The 22419-nt window shown below is 40.5% G+C and overlaps 1 protein-coding gene across 8 annotated transcripts in view; it reads right to left on the reverse strand.

The window, feature by feature from the left end:
- Window positions 1–22419, reverse strand: part of LOC134349397 (DDB1- and CUL4-associated factor 4-like) — a 63069-nt gene that overhangs the window by 35133 nt on the left and 5517 nt on the right. For 4 of the 8 annotated variants that reach the window (XM_063053673.1, XM_063053664.1, XM_063053658.1 and 1 more), the window contains exons 2-8: window positions 19058–19122; window positions 17161–17254; window positions 16193–16293; window positions 7848–8002; window positions 7498–7580; window positions 3951–4047; window positions 941–1087 (exon numbers count right to left, since the gene is read on the reverse strand). In XM_063053673.1, coding sequence (XP_062909743.1) covers window positions 941–1087; window positions 3951–4047; window positions 7498–7580; window positions 7848–8002; window positions 16193–16293; window positions 17161–17252 — 675 coding nt within the window. In that variant the 5' untranslated portion in view covers window positions 17253–17254; window positions 19058–19122. Of the gene's footprint in view, window positions 1–940; window positions 1088–3950; window positions 4048–7497; window positions 7581–7847; window positions 9025–16192; window positions 16294–17160; window positions 17255–19057; window positions 19123–22419 lie in introns of those variants that run through there. The other 4 variants (XM_063053649.1, XM_063053681.1, XM_063053689.1 and 1 more) reach the window with 4 other exon arrangements.

Consider the following 22419-nt stretch of genomic DNA (forward strand, 5'->3'; position numbering starts at 1 on the left):
GGAAAGACATCTTTGCCATAGAGGGAGTACAAAGAAGGTTCACCAGATTGATTCCTGGGATGGCAGGTCTTTCATATGAAGAAAGACTGGATGAACTGGGCTTGTACTCGTTGGAAATTAGAAGATTGAGGGGGGATCTGTTTGAAACGTATAAGATCCTAAAGGGATTGGACAGGCTAGTTGCGGGAAGATTGTTCCCGATGTTGGGGAGGTCCAGAACGAGGGGTCACAGTTTGAGGATAGAGGGGAAGCCTTTTAGGACCGAGATTAGGAAAAACTTCTTCACACAGAGAGTGGTGAATCTGTGGAATTCTCTGCCACAGCAAACTGTTGAGGCCAGTTCATTGGCTATGTTTAAGAGGGAGTTAGATATGGCCCTTGTGGCTACAGGGGTCAGGGGGTATGGAGGGAAGGCTGGGGCGGGGTTCTGAGTTGGATGATCAGCCATGATCATAATAAATGGCGGTGCAGGCTCGAAGGGCCGAATGGCCTACTCCTGCACCTATTTTCTATGTTTCTATGTTTCTATATCAGAATATGGACAACACGAAGATTTGCTATAAGAGGAGAAATGGAAATATACTTTATCATTGGACCTCACAGTCCCAGGGCTAGTCTGAAGCTTAACATCTTAATCAAGCTGGTGGTCAACTGTGAAAGACTCTGCAGAGGGAGAACAAAAAGTCCTACTAATTTCTTCCTCTTCCACTCCTGTGGCATAAACAGGAAAGAATTGAGAAGTTAGTCCTGACAAAGGGTCTCGGCCTGAAACGTCGACTGCGCCTCTTCCTATAGATGCTGCTTGGCCTGCTGCGTTCACCAGCAACTTTGATGTATGTTGCAAAGAATTGAGAAAATACTTTACACCTGCTAACCAAGCTTCCAAAGTTATAAATTTGTTTTACAATTATTTTAACCTGAATAAAAAATAGCAACAAACCTTGCGAAGTGTGGTGTATAGATTATCACACATGGTCACAGAAATTAAGCCAGATCCCTTCCTACATCCCTCCAGATTCACAATTCCATATTTGTAGCCAGTTTCATCATTTTTTACAACAAATAACCGCTCACAATTGGTGTCTGCCTATGAAGTATAGAAGACAATCATTAACTTTTGGAATGACTTGGATTCATTGTCCAACAAATTAATATTTAACATGATTCTGACATTTCCAGACAGAATAATTATACAATAAATACTTAAATTCAGCAACAGACTACTCAAAAGCAGAAAATAATGTAAATATTCAGAAGAATAGGCAGCATCTCTGAAGAGATAAACTGATCTTGTTTCAAACAACTTTCACCAGAACTGCCATCACTTGGCACTGAGGGGAACAGACTGTGCTTACATCGCAGATTGTTTCTACATGACAACTGTGAAAAGAGTGGTGAGGACTGGAGAGTCAGTGACAGCCTGGAGAGATGGCAACCGGAGCAGAACAGGCTGGCAACCCAATCTGTCTCCTCTGAGAGGAGGACCCCCACAAAAGCTACGATGAATCTAAGGGAAAGATACCCCCAGGAGAGCCCAAGAGGGGGGGAGGATGAGCACCCCAGTCGGATGGACACAACAACATCAGACCGAGGCAATGAACAAACGACTATGAGGAAGCAGTATGCATGTGGCAAAATCTGCAAGAACGATCGTGGCTTGAAGATCCACCAAGCGAGGATGAAGTGTTTGGCGGGAGCAGGAGCAGCACAACGCGCAGGTGTCCAACCTGGGGAGACGAAGGAGGGGCCAGGCCCGGAGTCACCCCATAGTGCCCGGAACCTCCATGTGTTGCAAACTAATCCCTCTAACATCAAGTCTAACAGGAGGCAGATCAAATGGCCTGCAGCTATCATGCCTTCACTGTGGAAGCAGTTTGATGAAGATGTTAACCAAATTCTGGAGGCAATGGCGAAGGGAGGGGTTGACAGGAAGCTGCCCAATGGAGGTTGGGTGTAGGGGATTCGCAGCCGATTCCTTAGCTACAGCCTTCAAGCAATTTGGGCATCGAGGGAGAGAGGAAGAGGAGAGCCATCCGCAGTACCACCGATGCGGCAGAGAGGGCCTCAAGATGGCTGTGGCTCAAAAGAGGGGAGCCATGGAGTCATAAGTAGCTAGCCATCTGGACACAAGCTGGGGTCTGATCAGCCCCGGCTGGGTCACCTGGAGGAGGTTCTATGATGTTGAAAGACCCGAAACACCTGATGATTCCAGGAACATCACTCAAGATGTGTCCAGAAGCATCAATAGATGTATGTACACAGGACAGGGTTGCAATTGTTACGGTTTGGTTCAGGATTGGATATTGAAAGGTTAATTACTTTCCTGACACCTTACTTGCTTATTTTCATAGTATTCCTCATGAACTAAAAACGTGCTCACTAGAACATTCAAAAATCCTTTCTTCTGAAGTCTGTCTTGGTTCTTTTTGCTGTACTGTGCTGACTATTCAGCATTTCCTCTCTTCACATACAACGAACAGCACTTTTCTAAGTTAAACATCATTTGCCAGTCATAAGCCCAATTTGCCAACAGTGCAAAGTTAGTGTGTAGTCGAGGATCATCCATGGTCACCCTACAGATTATACTCCATCAGTTACATCCAGATCCTCATCACAATGATTAACAGTTCAGTACTAAATCCTCCAACCCTCTGTCTCTTTCACCAATCAACTTCCCAGCTCTTTACTTCACCCCTTCCCCCTTTCCAGTTTCACCTATCACCTTGTGTTTCTCTTGCCCCCCACCCCCAAACACTTTCTTACTCTGATTTCTCATCTTTTTTTACTCCAGTACTGATGAAGGGTCTCGGCCCAAAACATCGGCAGTACTTTCTTCCATTGATGCTGCCTGGCCTGCTGAGTTCCTCCAGCACTGTGTGCATCACTGGTCCTTTATCATCACTGTGTCCAAATCCTATTACCCTCGACCTACTCTTGCCAAATCCTATTACTCTTGTGAGAGGTCCTTAACTACACAAACTGCAGCATTCAAGACTGCAGTTCACCTTCAAAAGCAGATTGGGATGGGTAATAAATGTTAGCTCTCCCAATGACTTCCATATTCAATAAACAGAAGTTCTAAAAGTGACAGATAGGCTTGTACAGGCAGTCTCTAGTCTCCGTAATGTCTGATTACTGCAGAGAGGCAAAATGTAAAGGATTTTATTTTGAAATCTGTTTGTCCTTTGAATTAACTACGTAAGAGCTCTGTTCCTGAGAACTGTCTTTAGATCTACCTTTTGGTGAGTTAGTCAATTAACATGTACATTTATTGATTGTATTCCCCTCTGTAGTTACAGTGGTACAGAATCAGAAGTTCTTGCATCCAATTTTGATGTATTTGATGTATCAAGGGATGTTACATCGTTTAAGTATTTTAGAAGTGTTAATAAAAAAGATTTGCCATGCTAGTTTCCAAAACAAGCATCTTAATTGGTGTCCCACTGTGGCAGATACATTCTGTAACAAGCTCTATAAAAATTCTTTATAAATGTTTGGGAAATTTGCTGAAATTGGATTTCTGTAAGTCTTCTGTAACCCAGGGACCCTGTAGTTACATGAACGTGTAATTTTCTGCTTCTTTTTTTTTAAGAAAAGGAGCATTACTTCCTAACCTCTGCACCACTCAAATGAATTAAACACATACCTGACTCTGTTAGAAATGTTTTCAGGAACTACACTTGATTCTTTCATCCCCTACAATGAATTAAAATGCCAAAGCACGAAGAGATACGGTATGGGAAAACCCTGTATCAATAGGTGAAACATAAATACTTTTCAGGAAAAAGGCTAATCCAATCTCCAACTCTATTAGTACCATTTGAAACATTCGCGCAGGATGTCATTAGCTCCACTTAACAAGCAAAAGCACAAATAATTAGTACAGTGTTTTTTTTAAACACACTAATGAACTAGCATGCAAAAATAATAACTTCATTTCTCAAACTTACTAAAATCATTCCAAAATTGCTTGTGCCGGAAGAATCTGAATTTTGAATCTTGAGTTTATTCCTTCTCATTCTACTGGTCTTGAGTTCATGAACGTGCCTGTAGATGGTGTTTTGTATTACATATATAGTGGGGAAAGGGAGAGAAGACGATGTGAGAAGAAATATGGATTATTGTCCAACATCAATTATACAAAATTCTTGAGTGAACTTCCTCATATTAAGGATTCATCTCAAAAAAAATGCAATATATTTTATAGACTGCAGGAAGGATTTTGCCAGCACCAGGACAAAATATAGAGGATAATTGAAAAAAATAGCAGAATTGAGAGAACAGACTAGCAAAGAACAACAAGGAAACGCAAAGTTCCTTGTACAACAATAAACAAAAAGAATGGTCAAAGGAGGTAGGGAACAGAAGGGCGAACAAGCAGTGGCAGAACATTTTATTACATCTCTAAATGAGTTTGGGATCTGTTTTGTTACATTTCCCAATCAAAATACTCTCAACTTTCCATTAACGCCTCCAATTCAAAAGTTATGAGCATCTTAAGATATGGTTAACTAAAAATGGTGAAATGCCTTTCTGAAACACAAGCACCTTTTTGGTTTATGAGAAAATTATATTTCTCTATTGAAAGGTCAAGTACAAATATTTTAGAAATACTGATTTTCCAATTAAGTTTTAAAATGCAGTGAAACAAAATATCAGCAAAATGCGAAGAATAAAGACAAACAGGTCAGTTCAGAGCTATCCACAACTTTATCCCACAATGCCTTAATATAACCATATAACAATTACAGCATGGAAACAGGCCATCTCGGCCCTTCTAGTCCGTGCCGAACTCTTACCCTATCCTAGTCCCACCAAACTGCACTCAGCCCATAACCCTCCATTCCTTGCCTGTCCATATATCCATCCAATTTAACTTTAAATGACAACATCGAACCTGCCTCAACCACTTCTGCTGGAAGCTCGTTCCACACAGCTACCACTCTCTGAGTAAAGAAGTTCCCCCTCATGTTATCCCTAAACTTTTGTCCTCTAACTCTCAACCCATGTCCTCTTGTTTGAATCTTCCCCACTCTCAATGGAAAAAGTCTAACCACGTCAACTCTATCAATCCTCATCATAATTTTAAACACCTCTATCAAGTCCCCCCTCAATCTTCTACGCTCCATAATGCCTTCATTCTGACCATGATGTTTATTCTCTAGCCGTTGATTCCACCTGTCTCAAAAACAAAAAAATGTTGTAAATTTACAGGAGTGACCCTGAGCTTCTTATTTGAGCCACTTTAATTTGCAATCCCACTCCCATTGTTTTGTGTGGTCCCTCCTAATGTCAAAGTAAGGGAAAACGGGACTATTCCATCGCCTTGCAGCAGGGGATACAGAAACCTGAAGTCCCATACCATCAAGTTCAAGATCAGCTACTCCTCTTCAACTATTTGGTTAATGAACCAACCTGCAGAAACCAAATCACTCCCTTATTACAGTAACACTACGGTCACTTTGCACTGCAATGGGATTTTTTTTGTTCCAATTCTGTACTTTCTTGTAAAAATTATCTTTAATTTACATTTATTTTTGTGAATGCTGATGTGCCTGTGACACTGCTACAAGTAAATTTTTCTTTACACTTGTGTACATGTCCCTGACTTTAACTGCATACTAGAGGAACTGTATATTCAGTCTAGGTACTTTGCAACTTTCCAGAACGACCATTAAATACTCCAGGTAAACTGCTCTCTCATCATTACTCAATAACACACTTATTTCCATAGTTCCCTCTAAGCTGTGAGCGTGTGCAGTGCACAAAAGAAATTAATGTGCGCACAAAAGGTTAGTTACCTAAAATAATTTAGTAATAATTATACTTATTGAAAATAATCTTTTAGCTAACTGTTTCTGTTAACTAGTCAGTTTTTCATGTACCTCAATGCACGGCACTAATTTACATCACCTCACCTATCCTGTTCTGTGGGATGATATTTGGAAACCTGACTTTTTGAAGCTTCATTTGGCAAGTAAATCGCATTTGGACGGTGTTCAAACACTCAGGCAACAGAACCCACCATTACTCGTTACAGGAGTGCTACACATGTTACAGTTGAGTGCAGATGAGCGACAGCGAAAACGATCAAACCCACAGGAGATCAAAGTTGAGGTACAAGAATGATCAGCTTCTGATTTCTCCGCAATTGCAGATAGTGACTTCACATTTGGCGATGAACAAGTTAATGCCTTATGTCTAAAGTATCATGATTTTCTAGCTGAAAATACTGTAATAATTAGACAGTTTAATGATTTCAAATTTTCCGTGCAAGAAAAAATTAAATCCAAACCGATTTCAAACTTTGCTCAAATGGTGGCATTTGTACTTCAAAATAAATAGTTTTGCAACCTTGCACAGTTGATGGACATTGGGGGAATCTTCCTTGTGTCTACTGCGGACTGTGAGCGAGGTTTTAGCCTAATGAATCAACTCAAAAACAAGCTGAGAAACCGTTTAGGTGAATGTCATTTGGATATGTTAATGAGAATCAAAATCTATCAATTGGATGGAAGTTCTATTAGTCTAAATAGAGTTTACAAAGAATGGGTAAATGCCAAAGTCAGGAGAGAGAAAAAAAAAACTGAGTAACTTAAATATGTAAGTTATTTTGTTGTTATTCTGTGCAGTTTTATGTCAAATATTTTGTAAACCTACATAAACTGTGCCATGTGTGCATTCAGTGGGCACACACTTTTGTCACAGGAAAAAAATTTGCACAACATAATATTTTTGCACACACTGACTACTAAAAATTAGAGGGAACATTGCTTATTTCCTCTTCTGACATTGCTTCTATAAGGTGCCTCCTTAGTGGTCAGTAGTTATATTTCTTGTTATCTGATCTGTCTTAATAATCCTTCATCTGGTCTTTTGTCATACACCTCACATACATACATGCTTTGAAACTGTAAAACACCCAACTCTTCTACCAGTCCTGAAACAGGGTCCCTGACCCGAACAGTTAACTGATTTCTCTTTCCGCACAATCTCCTTGCCTGGCAGAGTACTGCCAACATTTCTTCTCTTTGTTTCATATTCTAGCATCATTGATCTATATAATTTCCTGACACACTCCATTGCTTTCATCTGTTAAGACATAAAGCTGCAGAAATACTCCCTGAATCCCTGAAATAAAAGCACTCCATAAAACAGAAAGCTCTGGCCAAGGTTGTAGTCGTCTTCCTCAAAAGCTCAGTGTGGTTCTATGTCAAATTCCTGTGAAGCACCTTACACAAAATCAAACTGGTTTAATATTTAGTTACCCACTGTACAATTAAAACAATAATAAGAGATTCAGGACACGCAAGAGAGAACAGGTTACAGGAAAATTGGGCTGTTTGGATTGCTACAAGAGATAGCATAGTTTCAGTGGGTTGAATGGCCTCTTTCTCCTGTATGAAAATATAAAATGAATAAAATGAAATACAGAGAGGGTAAGAGGAAAGAGGGACAGAGTGAAGTAGGACTGCAATAAAATTATAACTTACTCACCGATGATATGATTGCAAGTTCATTAATCCACAATGTCTTTTGCAGAATAGCGAAATAAAGTCCATACCCATTCGGGTGACCCTCTATTTGAAATAAATTAGCAGTCTCAAAAACCTCGGCTGTCATACTCAAGATTTTAAATGCATACAAAAGGCAAGTTAGTAAATATATAGCATTGAGCCTAATTCAGGTATACGGGAAGCACAGACCTTCCCACTAAAATACAACTACTGTAGTAACTTGGAGAATATGAAAAAACAATGAGGGTAAAGGCCAAACTTATACATCACAATTCCACGGTGCCAAATAATCCATTTGTAAAACTACATTTTCATGCAGATAAGGATTACCGTATTACTAGCATCTTCTGCCAACATCTTCAGTCGCTTTTCTTCCATTTCCTTTTGGTTAATTGCCTCCCAAGTAAGAGGGTTACAGTTGTTATGTCCAGGTAATAGCCTAAAATACCTGTTCTTTTCTCGGTCATAGTAAAATCCAGGCAGCTCTAGATACACAAAAGAAGGACATTATGCTCATTACACAAAGACACACACCACTCCTCTAAAACCGTACAGCTTATGCAGAAGTTATGTTGGCGCATGGCCAAGCGGCTAAGGCGTTCGTCTCGTGATTTGAAGGTCGCTAGTTCGAGCCTTGGCTGAGGCAGCATGCTGTGTCCTTGAGACGACACTGGTGCCAAGCTGTATGGGTCCTAATGCCCTTCCCTTAGATGACATCGGTGGCGTGGAGAGGGGAGACTTGCAGCATGGGCAACCGCTGGTCTTCCATACAACCTTGCCCAGGCCTGCGCCCTGGTCTCATGAGACTAATGGATGCCTACATATGCAGAAGTTATAACCACTGGCACCAACCAGCTGCTGTAATCAGAGCTTCAGCACTTCAGTTGACATGCCTGCCCAAGCCCATGCTGACTTCCAATGGATGTATGGATTGTCTAAGATGCAGGCTCAGTGCTCAGTATCAATTCTGGCTGCACTGACACAAGTCAGCACACCTGGAGAACAGGGAGCGTGACTTGGTCCTGGGCAGCATACATGAAAAATCTATTTGATAAGCAAACAGATGTTAAATCCTTTGTTCTGAATGAAAGATTTCATGGAAGATGACAAATAAAAAAAAGTTGCTAAAAGGTTATACATCAGGAATAGCTGTCCATTTCAATAATTGTAATTAAAAACAGTGATCACTTAGTGGTGTGGAAAGCTAGAATGGAGAAAGCAAAGAGAAAAAGAGAATCTTGAAAATGCAGAACCACTGCTGCTACAGTTATTCACCTGTGTGAAAGAAGCTTTCGAACTGAGATGGTATACCCATTACAGGCCCTTTGGCCCACAATGTTGTGTCGACTATGTACAGTAACCTACTCTAGAAACTGCCTAGAATTACCCTATCACATAGCCCTCTATTTTTCTGAGCTCCATGTACCTATCTAAGAGTCCCTTAAAAGACCCTATTGTATCCGCCTCCACCACCGCTGCTGGCAGTGCATTTCCACCCACCCATCACTCTGTGTGAAAAACTTATCTCTGACATCCCCTCAGTACCTACTTCCAAGCACCTTAAAATTATGCCCCTTGTGTTAGCCATTTCAGCCCTGAGGAAAAAGCCTCTGACTATCCACACAATCAATGCCTATCATCTTATAGACCTCTATCAGGTCATCTCTCATCCTCCATCGCTCCAGGGAAAAAAAGCCGAGTTCACTCAACCTATTCTCATAAGGCATGCTCCCCAATCCAGGCAACATCCATGTAAATCTCCTCTGCACCCTTTCTATGGTTTCCACATCCTTCCTGTAGTGAGGCGACCAGAAATGAGCACAGTACTCCAAGTGGGGTCTGACCAGAGTCCTATATAGCTGCAACATTACCTCTCGGCTCCTAAACTCAATCCCATGATTGGTAAATGCCAACACACTATACGCCTTCTGAATGACACTGTCAACCTGTGCAGCAGCTTTGAGTGTCCTATGGGCATGGGCACTCTGTTCCCCCACACTCCCAAGAGTCTTACCATTAATACTATATTCTGACTTCAAATTTGTCCTACCAAAATGAAACACCTCACACTTATCCGGATTGAACTCCATCTGCCACTTCTCAGTCCAGTTCTGCATCCTATCAATGTCCCTCTGTAACCTCTGACAGCCCTCCACACTATGCACACCTCCAACATTTTTGTCATCTTGAGAACGAAACAAACAATATTGATTAATGAGGAATACAGCAGGACTACGACATTGCTGGGTGGCCCTCAACAGAGAAGATGACCATGCTGCTGGATCTGACATACTTGTGGTCAGATGCAGCAAAAGTGACAGATTTTTCTTGTATGCATCACTGGACACCAGCACAGAACTCCAGCTGCTAGACCACGATACTGCTGTACCCACAACCTCCTACCAAACTCACAGACAAGAGAAGCGCTATTTCCAAAGCCAGCATGACCTTTTGCAATGACATCACTTCCAATTCCTTCTCAATCCTGCCGCAGGCAACCTAACAAAATCTAAAGACATCTCACGGGGAGAAACCCACAAATTTCTGACCTGGAGTTTGAAAGATCAAGCTGTGGCCCCTAAATGAACTCAGCTGTGGTAAACATTTCTGGATGGTGTGTGGGAGAACATGATTAGTGAGTTGACTTAAATGGATAGGTCAAAGTAATCAGTTACACTTCATAAACTTGCTGAGTGAATGATTGCGTGCTGGAGGGAAAAGATCTATCAATATCCATAACCTGCTTGAGCACAATCTGCCCGAAACAAGAAACAGATTGGAAGACCACAGGCCTGTGGTCAAATGATATTTGGAATTTCTGTGTTAATTACTACAATCTAGCAAGAATGCAAGTGCACGAGTAGAAATCGCACCAAAATTATTCCCTTCCTGATATATTTATGTTTTAATTTTGAAGGGAAGAGAAATGAGAATTTATTGGTTAGTACAACGGGCATTCTCCAAAATGATGTATTTTGTAAGTTTTACATGTTTTGTATTATTTTTAAATAAAAAGATTTTCTCATGGATTAATCTCTACTGGAGATGGTTATTTATATTTCCAAAATAGACTAATAGAGAGTAGTGATTGAAACAACAAGGACAGGGGTAAGATATTGAAGAATTTGGAGAGTCCCAAGAGCAAAAGAATTATATACTGGAATTCCAAAAGAAAAATGGGGTATGTGGAACTATGCAACATGTCAGGCAGCTCTGGGTGTCAAGATCTCTGAGGATCTAACCTAGTCCCAACATATCGATGCAATTATAAAGAAGGCAAGACAGTGGCTATACTTTATTAGGAATTTGAAGAGATTTGGTATGTCAAGAAATACACTCAAAAGTTCTACTTTAACTTCATCAGTCCACAGGACTTGTTTCCAAAATGCATCAGGCTTGTTTAGATGTTCCTTTGAACCTTTTGAATAGAACTTTTTGGCTGCAATGAGCAAAGGTATGTTTGGAGAAAAAAGGGTGCAGAATTTCATGAAAAGAACCCCTCTCCAACTGTTAAGTACAGGGGTGGATTGATCATGCTTTGGGCTTGTGTTGCAGCTAGTGGAATGGGGAACATTTACTGGTAGAGGGAAGAATTAATTCAATTAAATACCAGCAAATTCTGGAAGCAAACATCACACCATCTGTAAAAAAGCTGAAGATGAAAATAGGATGGCTTCTACAACAGGATAATGAACCTAAACACACCTCAAAATCCACAATGGACTACCTCAAGAGGCGCAAGCTGAAGGTTTTTCCATGGCCCTCACAGTCCCCTAACCTAAACATCGAGAATCTGTGGATAGACCTTAAAAGAGCAGTGCATGCAAGACAGCCCAAGAATCTTACAGAACTAGAAGCCTTTTGCAAGGAAAAATGGGCAAAAATCCCCCAAACAAGAATTGAAGGACTCTTAGCTGGCTCTCGAAAGCGTTTACAAGCTGTAATACTTGCCAAAGGGGGTGTTACTAAGTACTGCCATGCAGGGTGCCCAAACTTTTGTTTCGGATCCTTTACCTTTTTTGTTATTTTAAAACTGTAAAAGATGGAAATAAAAAAGTTTTCTTGCTTAAAATATTAAAGAAATGTGTCATCTTTAACTTTATGCCTTTTGGAAATCAGTTCATCTTTTACTCGCTTAGCTAACCACAGTAACAGAAATTTTGACCAGGGGTGCCCAAACTTCTGCACGCCACTGTATGTATACTGAATAGATTAAAAATCATGCAAAAAACAGAAATACCTTATATTTAAAAAAAGTGAGGTAGAGTCCAAGGGTTCAATGTCCATTTAGAAATTGGATGGCAGAGGGGAAGAAGCTGTTCCTGAATCGCTGAGTGTGTGCCTTTAGGCTTCTGTACCTCCTACCTGATGGTAACAGTGAGAAAAGGGCATGCCCTCGGTGCTGGAAGTCCTTAATAATGGATGCTGCCTTTCTGAGACACCGCTCCTTGAAGAGGTCCTGGGTAATTTGTATTACCCAAGATGGAGTTGACTAAATTTACAACCTTCTGCAGCTTCTTTCGGTCCTGTGCAGTATCCCCTCCATACCAGACAGTGATGCAGCCTGTCAGAATGCTCTCCACAGTACATTTATAGAAGTTTTTGAGTGTATTTGTTGACATGCCAAATCTCTTCAAACTCCTAATAGAGTATAGCCACTGCCTTGTTGCCTTCTTTATAATTGCATCGATATGTTGGGACCAGGTTAGATCATCAGAGAACTTGACACCCAGAGATTTTGATACTGTAGCATCACTGAACTCACTTCAGTGAGCCCCTGAGACAGACATGGGACCTTGCTAGCTATCAGACACATTCAGAACAGAGACTGCCTCATGCTCCTGAAGCCAGCCAGCCATATCAGAACACAGCCATCTAGGTAGTGTGAGAACACTGCAGCAATCAGCTCAAGCAATTTGCCTGTCATCCAAAAATCTGGCCCCGAGGAATAGTCTCAATGAAATCTGTATGAGGAATGTCAACAAAGGAGAATGCAGAGCATTAGTGAACAAGGCAGGCAGGGTGGATAAAATTCAGACCAAGCAAAATGTAAAATAGCCCACAAGCAAAATGCTGCAGATGTAAATCTGAAATAAAAACAAAAATACAGGACAGTCTGGAGGTAACATTGCTAGGAAGCAAGCAAACACTGCACTTTCCAGCTACTCAGACGAATATGTTACTGCAGTTGTAAGTGACCTCAGTAGGAGTGTAGAAAGCCAAGTTAGCTGATGACAAAGATAGTTTGACCGGGAAAGCAGTGTATTCAGAATACATTGAATTAATCTGCAAAATTTTGATAAGTGATTTCAACAAAAGACAATGTAATCATCTAAGATAAAGGATGGAACAGAGTGCTTTCTAAATAGTGAGAAGCTAAAAGTAGTGGAGATCCAAACAGATTTGAAGAAGGGCAGATACATGCAAACAGACCATTAAAATGTCACAATTGCGAACAATGATGATTGGAAAGGTCAATGAAATTCTGATCTTTAAGGAGTTGAGAACAGGAATAATCAAATTAAACTGAACAAAAGACTGCATGAAGCTCTGTTTAGACCACATCTGGAGTACTGTAATCAGTTCTGGGCACCAGACCTTAGTATGGATACGTCAGCATTGCAGAGACAACAGTACAGACTCACCAGATTGAAACCAGCATTTGATAAGTTAAAAGCAGAAATTACAGAAGACTAGATTATATTCCTTTGTATTTTGTAAGATATTTTTATTGCAGTTTACACCACCAGATGTACTGATTGTATAGACAGAGGGAAGATAGTCCTGTTAAATAGGCACAATTTAAAAAGAGAGCAGGTTGCTCAGACATGAAGTTAGGAGAACATTTCTTCATCTGGATAGCAGCTAGTGTGGGGGCAATTGTTAATTTGTAACCCAGTGCTTTTGATAACTATTACTGAGTGAGAATGATGGATGACTGCATGGAATACAGCCATGGTCTTGCTGAACAGTAGAATAAACTTGAGGAATTAAATGACCTACACTGAAATGTCAAAGAGAAGTTAGTGCACACTTCGCTCTCAAAAAACAAATCACAGCCAGAAAGCAATCAATATCTTTAGAGGATAAGGTCAATTGAATAACATACATAAAGATTAGTTTTATGTCACATTTACATCAAAGCATACAGTGAAATGCGTTATTTGTGTCAATGGCCAAACAGTCCTAGGATGTGCTGGGGGCAGTTTGCAAGTGTCGCCATGCTTTTAGCATCAACATAGTGTGCCCTCAGCTTACTGACCCTCACTGACGCTTACTGACCCTCACTAGTCTGTAGGTCTTTGCAGTGGGAGGAAACTGGCATACCCAGAGGAAACCCACGTGGTCACACAGAGAATGTACACACTCCTTATAGACAGCGGCAGGAAATGAAGCCCATCTTCCCATCACTGGTGCTGTAAAGTGCTATGCTAACATGCTGCTGTTCAATATGTTAACAATGACATGAAGTTCTTTAAAGGAGTTTGCTAACAATGCAAGTTCAAATTTTGTGCAGTTTTAAGAAGCTGAGATAACCATACCGAAGGCCAACACATCGATTTTAATGTATATTCAGTTCCATCCATGAAAAGTCACTGTTTAAACTGAATAGTCCAAAAATGGTAGCACAATGTGCCAGAGTGTATTTTGCAAATGGAGCTCAACAGTGATGTAAAGACACTTTACAGAAAGATTCCGGATCAGATTTACCAGCTCCTTGTCTATACAGGGGTGCTAGTCACAATAAAAATCCTATTATGCTTATTCACTTAGGAATAAAATGGTTGGAAGAAAAACTTGAACGAAATCTTTACAGTTAACAACTGATTGCTTGGTGAATTGGAGTCAGAATCAGAATCACCAGATGGATTAGGGTCACGTGAACATGAAGGCATTGCTTTGAAGCTCTCTCTCTCAATTGTCTGAAGTCCATACATACATATTTTTCAATTGTAGGTAGAAGAAAAGGATTAGTTCTCATACATTATAGGGTCCAACAAACTTAGCTCTAACTAGGATGGAAGCCAGGACATTCTGATCTGAAATATTCCACATGACATCAACTTGAGCAAAGTATTCATGTAACATGAACCATGTTAAGTTATCCACTAAGTTGCCAAATGCATGTCATAGAATAGCATGACAGGAATTCAGTGTTCAAAGTACATTTATTATCAAAACATGTATGCAGTATACAACGCTGAGATCCATCTTCTCTACAGATAACCACAAAACAAAGAAAACCATGGAACCCGTTCAAAGAGAAATGTCTGAATGGGAGACCAGCAGCTTTCATATTTAAAAGGGTTTAAAAGGATCTTACCATGGTGTGCTTTTGATGAGCAATAATTTACTACAATGGTGTGATCACAACTAGTGAGACTGTAGAACATAAATTCACAGTTGTTACTATCTAGCCAGGAATGAAAGCCATCGCCGTGAAGTAATAAACTTTCAAACTGAATCTTGAATTTATACAGCAACATATCCATTCCTTTTATCAATTCATCTTTGGCTGTAGACCTTGTTGGCACCACCAGTATTTATTGCCTTCCCTATTTGCCCTTGAGAAAGTGGTGACAGGCGCAGACCTTAGGGTCACAGAGTGATGTCGCACAGAAATGGGTCCCTTAGCCCAACAGGACTACACTGACAATCAAACACCTATTTACAGTTAATCCCATTTCATTCTTCCCACTTTCTTCTCAATCATTCTAAATTTTACCACTCACCCACACACTAGCGGCAATTTACAGCTACCAAGTAACCTACCAAACTGCATGTTTTTAAGGAGCTGAGAGAAAACCACAGCACCTCGATGCAGTCCTAGGGAGAACTTGCAAACTCCACACGGACAACACCCAAGGTCAGGACTGGAGCTGTGAGAGCAGCTCTACAAGCTGTGCCATCTGGTGAATGTGCTCCCACTGTACTGCCGATGTGGAGTTCTAGGATTTAAATTTAACGACAATGAAGGACTGTTGATAAATTTCCAAATTAGGATGGTATTTGACTTGGAGAACCTGCAGGTGGGACAGCTGTTTGATTGTCAGTGTACTCCTGTTGGGCTGAGGGGCCTGTTTCTGCGCTGTGTCACCCTGTGACTCGAAGGTCTGTGTCAGATGGTGCTGCCGTGTGGCTGCTCCCCTTGACATTCTTGGTAGCTGTGCTCATAGTTCGAAAGAATCTGTCAGAAATGATGTAACAATCCTCAGACTGGTCTCAAATTAGCAGTTATGGTTTCCTATGTATCACACTAACATTCTTGTTGGCATCGTATCAATGGATAAGCCAAATGAAGATTCTCTATTTTACAGGAAAAACAGATGTCTGATTTCAACAAATCCTAACTCACCATGTCTAGAATAAAATCCTTAACTTGTACAATGTACTGTATTATAGACTTTTCTTGTAATTCAAAGTTATGCAATATTAATTATCAGAAATTTCATTGTTTTGTCAGCTAATTCCCACAAATGGAAAGTCAGGCAGCATCTGTGTAAAGATAAATAGTTTCAGATCTGAGACTCATCAGAACTGGGATTATTTTCAATTTCCATTTGAGTTACTTAACATAAATACTCAGACAGTTCAAAATTTTAATGCAGTTAAAACCAAGTCTTGGAAACTTCAGGAATGAATGGTACACTAAATGCTGTCAAAGTAATACTTGCCAGGTACATCAGGTGGCAGTGAAGTACTGCTAGTTGGTTCACCTGCTGACATACTGGAACTATTCTGCTCATTGGATTCACTCGAGTCACACTGCTGGTTCCTGAGCATCATCATAAATTCAGGAGAAAAATAATAATAAGTGCTGTGTATTAAAGTCTTCAAATTCTCAGAAACTGTAAATAAATAATAGTACTGAGCTACTACCAGTATAAAACACACACTGACACTCACATGTGGGTTCTTAAATAAAATGCACTCCAACCAACAGAATATATTCATACTTTTTAAAATTGAAAAAAAATCAACTGGTCCTCACTATCAGCTAACACAGTCGCTGATTTTCAGTTACTTGGATGTAGAAACATCACCTACAGCTAAGCCGCATTGTCTACAACTTTCATGGTGTCAACAGTTGAAATAAACTTCCTCTCCTCAGCAACATGAATCTATTTAACTAAACTATGGCTGCAAATTAGGCATTAAAAAGAAACAACTCCTGCAAAAGTCCACTTTAATCACAGAAACACTTTTGGTAATGTCAGTTTCAAACCCAAATATTTAATTTGAGAGGTAGTAGCAAAGACAAAGAGTATTCCCTCAGCATGGTTTCTCTTTAAAGGAAAGCTAGCTGTCTGAAAGTGATAGACGCAGGATCAACAGTACTTGTTAAATACAAAGTACTTAAAAGAGAAACATTACAGCCAATGAAGGAAAGAAAAGGGTGTAGGACCAATATGACCTGATTACATTGAGCTCAACAGCCTTGCTCTAAGGCAAGTTATTCTAGTAATTGTTAGAAAGTGATTTAATCAGATAATTGAAATGTCAGCAGATTCATCAACACAAGAGCCATATCTTTGGCAGGCAGGGACAGATTACAGTGTTACAGCCTTAGTAAAGATACAAAATCTGAGACTAAATTTGATATGTTTTGCAACAGCACATAAAATTTTAAATTTCACTTGACCTGCGACCATAATTTGCTCGGTATTGTTGATTATGTCGTCGTTGATGGCGGTGTGTAAATTGCCTCCTACGCTGCCATTTATTGCTTTCCATTTCTGTAAAGATAAGAAACATTATTTATAAACAGGTGAATCAGTACTGGGATTGTATAAACATTCATCAATTGCCAGAACTAAATTCCTCCAGTTTCCTTCGACTTCTTCACTCAAAGGACATGCAAGTATGGAATGAGCTGCCAAGCGGAAACGGTAGATGCCGGTTCAATTGTAACATTTAAGAACAGTTGGATGGGTACATGGATATCAGAGGTATGGAGGACTATGGTCTGGGTGCAGATAGCTGGGACTAGGCAGAAAACCTGGCCAGCATGGACTAGATGGACCTAAGAGCCTGTTTCTGTGCTCTAATGACTCTACAACTGTTTTGTGGGGCTGACATATACTATATATTAGCTGAGTCCTAGACAGCCCCATTAATAGATATATTATTTCTATGAATACTCAGTCCCGCCTCATCAGAATTGTGTAAGTTTCATTTCTCATTGTTCCAAACTCTGAAGTGTACCGTCTACTGATAGGACAAAGCTTCTTTTCCCAGTAACTAATTTGGTAATCTCTCTGTATCTTCAGCATATCCTTTCTTTATATAAAATCTGATCTTTACACAATATTCCAGTATCAACTGACTAGGGCCCTATACACTGCCAGCAAGACATCTTCCCTATGGTCCTGAAATCCTCCTACAATAAAGGCTGAGACACTATTTTCCTTTGGAAGTTTTCATTGCTGGCACAGAAAGCAATTCAAATGACTTATGTACAAGGACACTCAGGTTCCTCCTTTCAGCACCTTCCATTCTCTCACTACTTAAAAAACACCTGTAATTTGCCCCAAATACATCATACTTTGACAAATTAAATTCCTTCTATATGTCCATGTTAATCACTTAGCCTATCAATAATCTTAAATTCCTTCTAAGCAAGTTCATCAATTCACTCAGCCTATCTATAACCTCTTGAAGTATCCTCACAACCAACACTGAAAGGAAATAGCATTTCTTTTTAATGATAATACATCAAGTTCCCAGTTTATAACAAGGTTCAGTTCCTGAGAACTCTCCACATTAAAACAAAACAAAAACTTCACACCATCTTAAAAACTAGAGAAAATCTGCAGATGCTGGAAATCTGAGCAACACACACAAAACGCTGGAGCAACTCAGCAGGACAGGCAGCATCTATGGAAAGGAGTACAGATGATGTTTCAGGCCGAGACCCTTCATCAGGACTCATGAAGAAGGCTCTCAACCTGAAAAGTCGACTGCACCCTTTTCCAGAGATGCTGCCTGGCCTGCTGAATTCCTCCAGCATTTTGTGTATGTTGCTTGGATTTCCAGCATCTTAAAAGTTTCTTCCCTAGGCAGTTAATCTGATCAACCACTCTGTTTAGAGTACCCCCCCCATCCACCTCTATAACTTCCATCACTACACTGTAAACAATTTAAACCACTTTTTATAATGCTTTTTACATCGTAAATACATGCTGGTATTTATGTATTTATACATATTTTATTCCATATCTGTACTTCTAACTTTATTTTTTTAAACTTAATAACTTAATTTACATATTACTATTTAAGTATTTATAGTTCTATTACTATTTATTATTTATGGTGCAACTGTAACGAAAACCAATTTCCCCCGGAATCAATAAAGTATGACTATGACTACTTTTATGTAATTCGTTAAAATTGTTGAATGTTTTTGTTGCATATCGCACCAACACACCAAAGTTCAAAGTCAAAGAAAATTCATTATCAAAGTACATATGTCACCATACACAACCCTGAGATTCATTTTCTCGTGGGCATACTCAATAAATCCACAATAGAATACTAACCATAATAGAACCAATGAAAGACCGTGCCAGCCTGGGTGTTCAACCAATGTGAAAAAGACAACAAACTACAAATACAGAAAGAAAAAAGTTAATAATTAATAAGTATCAAGAACATGAAATGAAAAGTCCTTGTAAGTGAGTTATGGGAACATTTCGGTGATGGAGCAAGTGAAATTGAGTTAAGTTACAAAACACTGGAGGAACTCAGCAGGCCAGACAGCGTCTATGGAAAAGAGTACACAGCCGATGTTTTGGGCTGAGACCCTTCATTAGGACAGGTGAAGTCCTGATGGAAGGTCTCGACCCAAAACACCAACCGTTTACTCTTTACCATGGATGCTGCCTGACCTGCTGAGTTCCTCCAGCATTTTGTGTATGTTGCTTGGATTTCCAGCATCTGCAGATTTTCTCTTTGTTGAGTGAAATTATCACCTTTGGTTTAAGAGCCTGAAGTTTGAGGGGCAACAACCGTTTCTGAACTTGGTAGTGTGGGTCCTGAGGCTCCTACACCTTCTTCCAGATAGCAGCAGTGAGAAGAGAGCATGACTTGGGTGTAGGGGAGGGGGGCAAACCCTGATGATGGATATTGCCCTCCTGTGACAATGCTCCGTGTAGATGTGCTCAATGGAGGAGAGGGCTTTACCAGTGATGGACTGGGCTTCATCCATTACAGCAAATTCCTAATTCATATAAATGTGGTGATTGCCCATCATGTCCAATGATGACAGGAAACCTGTGCAGGAGAGTAATTAAAGTGGAAAAGCCACTGTACTGGGGCAGTTCCACTCTCTTTACCTCAGAAGTCCAGGTCCAGTGGTACCAACTGGGATCTTCCTTGGTTGCAGTGGATGACCAAGACACCTTCAGTACCTTGTCATGCCCTTCATTCTCCATGGAGCATTGCAGAACCACCTTCCTGGCCATTGGCTCTCACTGTAGATCTCATCCGCTCAGTCTGCCAGAGCTGACTTCGCATGCTAAGATAGGCGTGTCCTTATCTCACCAGGCCTGAGACTGCCAGCTACCCTCATGTGGTTTAGCCTGCTTGTTGAAGCAGTGTATCGGGGTGTGGCTGCTGTCACATACAAAGAGCTACTTGGAGCCAGAGGTGAGAGCTGAGTGTTCGGTGGGGATCAAAGGTGAGTGAGCTGCCCCAGAATGGACGTGACAAGCCCCTTTACCAGAGGTGCTATCACTCCCTGGATAGCCCAATGTAAATAATAATTCTATATAAATAACCCTACATATAAATGTATATGGCAAATAAAGTTCCTCGAGAAGCCAAACTGTTTCAACTAAAGTTGAAATTGAATAAAAACACAAAACGTTCACAGGAACAGCAGTCACCAGGCACATGAAGAGCTGCCTCCAACTGGCCTCTCTGACCCTAAGAGTCAGCAGGTGAGTCTGCTCAGCGTTCCCAGCTCTACTTGGCTTGACTCGACCCTGCCCAGATGTTGGGGCTCAAGTCGGATGGTAAGGGAAGGCAAGCAGAAGTGCCCTGTTCCCACCTGTAAAAAGATCCCTACAGTCCTGCAACCACCAGTTAATCCACCCCACCAGTCTCCCAAATGGTTATTCATTTGCATGGGATATCCATTAGCATTTGTAATCTGGAGAGGACCTGTATATACTGCACAATCACAAAATCATGCCCCAATCTGCATCAGGTACACAATTTATAGTTCTATATGAGGAGAGAAGTTCTACTCAGTATGTTGTCCAATGCTTAAGCCTCTAACGAATAGTGCTACCTGGCCATTGACATATTGCTGTTAAGCAGAAATATTTAATACTGAAAAATTGGACAATCTTAATAGAGGATTTGTTTACAGATGTCAGCAGTCTTATGACAACTGTATAAGGCCTTGGTGAGACCAAACTTGGAGATGCCTGTGTAATATGGCTCTCCTTACTTGAGAAAATATATACTTATCACAGGGAGATTCCAGGAATGTCATGAGGAAAGAATGAGTAGACTACAACTGTATTCTTAGCCTTTGTAATGAATGATGACAAGAGATCTCATCAAAACTTAAACGTTCTTAAATGGCTTGACAGGACAGATGCAGCAGAAATTTCCCCAAAATGATTTTAGGACCAGGGCACATATTTTGAGAATAAGAAGGCAGCTATTAAGACTGGAATGTCTTCACCCAGAGGGTGGTGAACCTTCTGGCTCTAACCCAGACAACAGGGGAAGCTCAGTACTTTTACAGCAGAGATGCTTGGATTTTTGAGTATTCCAGGAATCAAGAGATCAGGGGACAGTGCTGTAAAGTGGCACTTGAGGGCGTGTGTTGTTATGTTTGTAGGACTTTGGCATTAGCAAATTGGTTGCTGTATTTCTCACATTCCAACACTCAACAAGTATTTAATTTGCTGGAATGTGGGATGTCCCAAAGGTCTGGAAGAACCTATTTAATGCTTCTCCTTTGATTCCTCTTTTTAACTGTTCCAGTCTTGGATATCTTCACCTGTCCTTGCAAATCATCACCTTGATTCTTCACAACTTTAGTATTTTCCTACTCTCCTGCCTTTACAATAGATGATATTCCTTTACATAATCACAGATTCCCTCTTTGCATTCTTCTCCACATTGTCTGGAATAGCAATTCTAAAAGCATCATTCTAATCCTGCTATTCTGCAGATGCTGGAGATCGAGCAACACACACAAAAAGCTGTTCTGATCTATTCTGATAAACGGTCTCAGCTCAAAATAGCAACTGCTCATTTCTCTCCATTATACTGCCTGACTTGCTGAGTTCCTTCAGCAATTTGCTTATGTTGCCCTCATTGCATTGACTTTGTAGACACTGCCCATAATCATCAGAATATCCCCTCACTATGAACCAGACCAAAGCAATCTTTCCACCTCACAAAGATATCCAACCTTCATGAAAGAAGACTGCAATTTCCTCAGAGTTCCAATAGATTTGTCAGGGAAGATTTCCCCTTGGAAACCATGCTGACTCCAAGTACCCTGAAACCTCATCCTTAATAATGGACCCTAACATCTTGCCAACCACCTCAGTCTGATTAATGGGCCTATAATTTCCTTTCTTTTGCCTCTCTCCATTCTTAAAGAGTAGAGTGACATTTGCAATTTTCCAGTTCTTTGGAAATATTCCAGAATCTAGTGATTCTTGAAAGATCATTACTAATGCCTCCACAACCTCTCCAGCTACCTCCTTCAGAACCCTGGAGCGTAGATCATCAGGTCACCAATTCATATCTTGGTCTGCCACCTTAATTTCTGTTACTTTCTCTTGTTTTGAGGGCATCACCTTGCTACATTAGCTTCTCTTTAAACACCTCCTTTCTCACAGAGGCATCTTTACCACCACATCCTCTGCAGTGA

The sequence above is a fragment of the Mobula hypostoma genome, chromosome 1, assembly GCF_963921235.1.
Source record: "Mobula hypostoma chromosome 1, sMobHyp1.1, whole genome shotgun sequence".
Taxonomy (NCBI): Eukaryota; Metazoa; Chordata; class Chondrichthyes; order Myliobatiformes; family Myliobatidae; genus Mobula; species Mobula hypostoma.